The 2,116-nt window shown below is 35.1% G+C and overlaps 1 protein-coding gene across 1 annotated transcript in view; it reads right to left on the reverse strand.

Moving 5' to 3' along the window:
- Window positions 1-2,116, reverse strand: part of zgc:158403 (tetratricopeptide repeat protein 39A) — a gene marked incomplete at its 5' end in the record, with an annotated part of 32,731 nt that overhangs the window by 16,457 nt on the left and 14,158 nt on the right. The window contains 2 exon segments of the mRNA XM_014008830.1: window positions 373-437; window positions 668-735. Coding sequence (XP_013864284.1) covers window positions 373-437; window positions 668-735 — 133 coding nt within the window.

A 2,116-nucleotide genomic window follows, 5' to 3' on the forward strand; every position in this document is an offset into this window, starting at 1 on the left:
ATTTATAAATGTAATCAGGAAAATTAACAAGGGTGCCCCAAAATTTTTCATATGACTATATTGTTTTTTTTCTTTCTGTCTTCTGATATTTTATTTATTTTTTGGTGGGGTGGGTGGTATTCTAAATCTTGAAAGTGAAAAAATAAAAACTTAAGATGACATTCACCTAGCAACTGCAATGTATTAATGTTAACACAACACTGGTCAAACATGACAAAAAACTATCAAATTAAAAATAACAGCAAAATCAAGAAGACAAATACAGTGATTTATAATAGTTGTCATWATTTGCATACACTTATTAATAACTAATTACAAGTCTATAATAAAAATGAGTTATGTTCATGTAAACTGTTTTAATTGAGCACTTACTTGTAAATAAGGTAACTGTTTCGTACTTTAATCCCTCCTTTGATAAAACTCACCATACTTTCATCCTGCAAAAAARTGAAATAATTATAGTACAAATAAAACCAACATTCATACATGTAGATTGTTGAAAGTCAAATYAGAGTTTGATTATGTTTAGCTCAATGATCACATGGTAGAATTCATTGGATGTTTTCTGCATTTTGTATGGTWTTGAAGAAAACTAGCTGTGTTATTAGATCATGTTTCAGGAGAAACACGATTGTGTGTTGGAAGAAGAAAACCAGCACTGGAGCACCTGCAGGAAGGTGAGAGCTGCTCGTTGGAGTTGACACTCAGCATAACAGACTTCTGCATGAAGCTGCACTGCAAAAACAAAACACATTCAGTAAAGCTTCCATTGCAAATTCAGATTTGGGTGAACTCTTTTTTTATGCATTTTCTATTGACGTGTCACATGACTCTGAACTTACACRTAGTGACATCTTTTCACTTTGGTATAGAAGGAAATGTATTCTGTTGACCACTGATTGTTAACACATTACAAACAATGTTTTGTTTTTTGGACTACTTATTTTGCCTAATCACCTATTTTTATGATTAAACTGTGATTTAGTTGATGTACAATCTGATTTGAGTGACATGTTCTGGTTAACTCAAATAGAATGGGCTCTCTTTGACACTTAGTTAACACACGCCCCAATCGCACTGACAAAACATTGATATTCTTCTCATCAGCTGACAGGAAGTGTGTAAGAATCTGGTCTCAGGGAGACTTCCCCCTACCAGAGTAATGTTTTGAAGTGGGTGGGCCAGGTTCTGAAGAAACTGTTAAAACACAAACGCATTTCCTGATTCGGCGCCACTTGCAGAGAAAATAAACTTTGTGGTTGGCCTGGTACCGGTATTGTATGTTCTTTATATTTGCATCTAACATTCAAGTCTATTTGGTGTTTATGTTTTTTTTTTCAGCCACACAAAAAGGGACATGTTCATTGGCTGGTGCGGTCACCCTCGTTTGTTTTCCTAACCACTAAAATGGTGTCTAGGAATTGATTTTCTTTAACCTCATTAGCACCAAGGCTTTAAAGAAGCCTGTATGAGTCTCTCAGTCCACCTGTGGTGCGATATAAAGTATCATTATTGCTGGACTGTCAGAAATGTATGCAGTAACTTCAAAGTGATAAAACAGCTGATAAATCTATCGTGGGATTGATATCATAGCTCACAACATATTTACATCAAATTCATTAATTACTAACTAATTATTTCATAACTTGTTTAGATGCTTGTAGTTCTTTTGTTTGTTTTTTTTAATCAAAACAGGTCTCTCTTGTAAATGAGATCTTGGATTTCAATGAGACAACCTGTATACATAAAGGACAAATAAAAATAATAAAAAACTGATCAGTTAACGTCAATCTTTTTTTTTTGCTTTGACAAGTTATTAGAGCAAAGCAGCTCAACGAGCATTACAAAATTAGGATAATTCTTTAACAATCATGCAACGACAGTGTTTGTGTGCAGGAACAAACTGGTTACATGAAACAGGTTGCAACACTGGAGGAAAACCAAACAATGTACAGTTCAAATCATTTTTATTTTTTCTGTCAGCCTTTCCAATTCTGCCCAAACGCTCTCAGCAGGAGAAACTCCTGAGTATAATTTAGTTTTCTAGGGGCGGCTGTGGCCGAGTGGTTAGGGGAGTCGTCCTGGAACCAGAAGGTCACTGGTTCGATCCCCCGTC

This window comes from Austrofundulus limnaeus, unplaced genomic scaffold (genome assembly GCF_001266775.1).
Source record: "Austrofundulus limnaeus strain Quisiro unplaced genomic scaffold, Austrofundulus_limnaeus-1.0 Scaffold53, whole genome shotgun sequence".
NCBI lineage: Eukaryota > Metazoa > Chordata > Actinopteri > Cyprinodontiformes > Rivulidae > Austrofundulus > Austrofundulus limnaeus.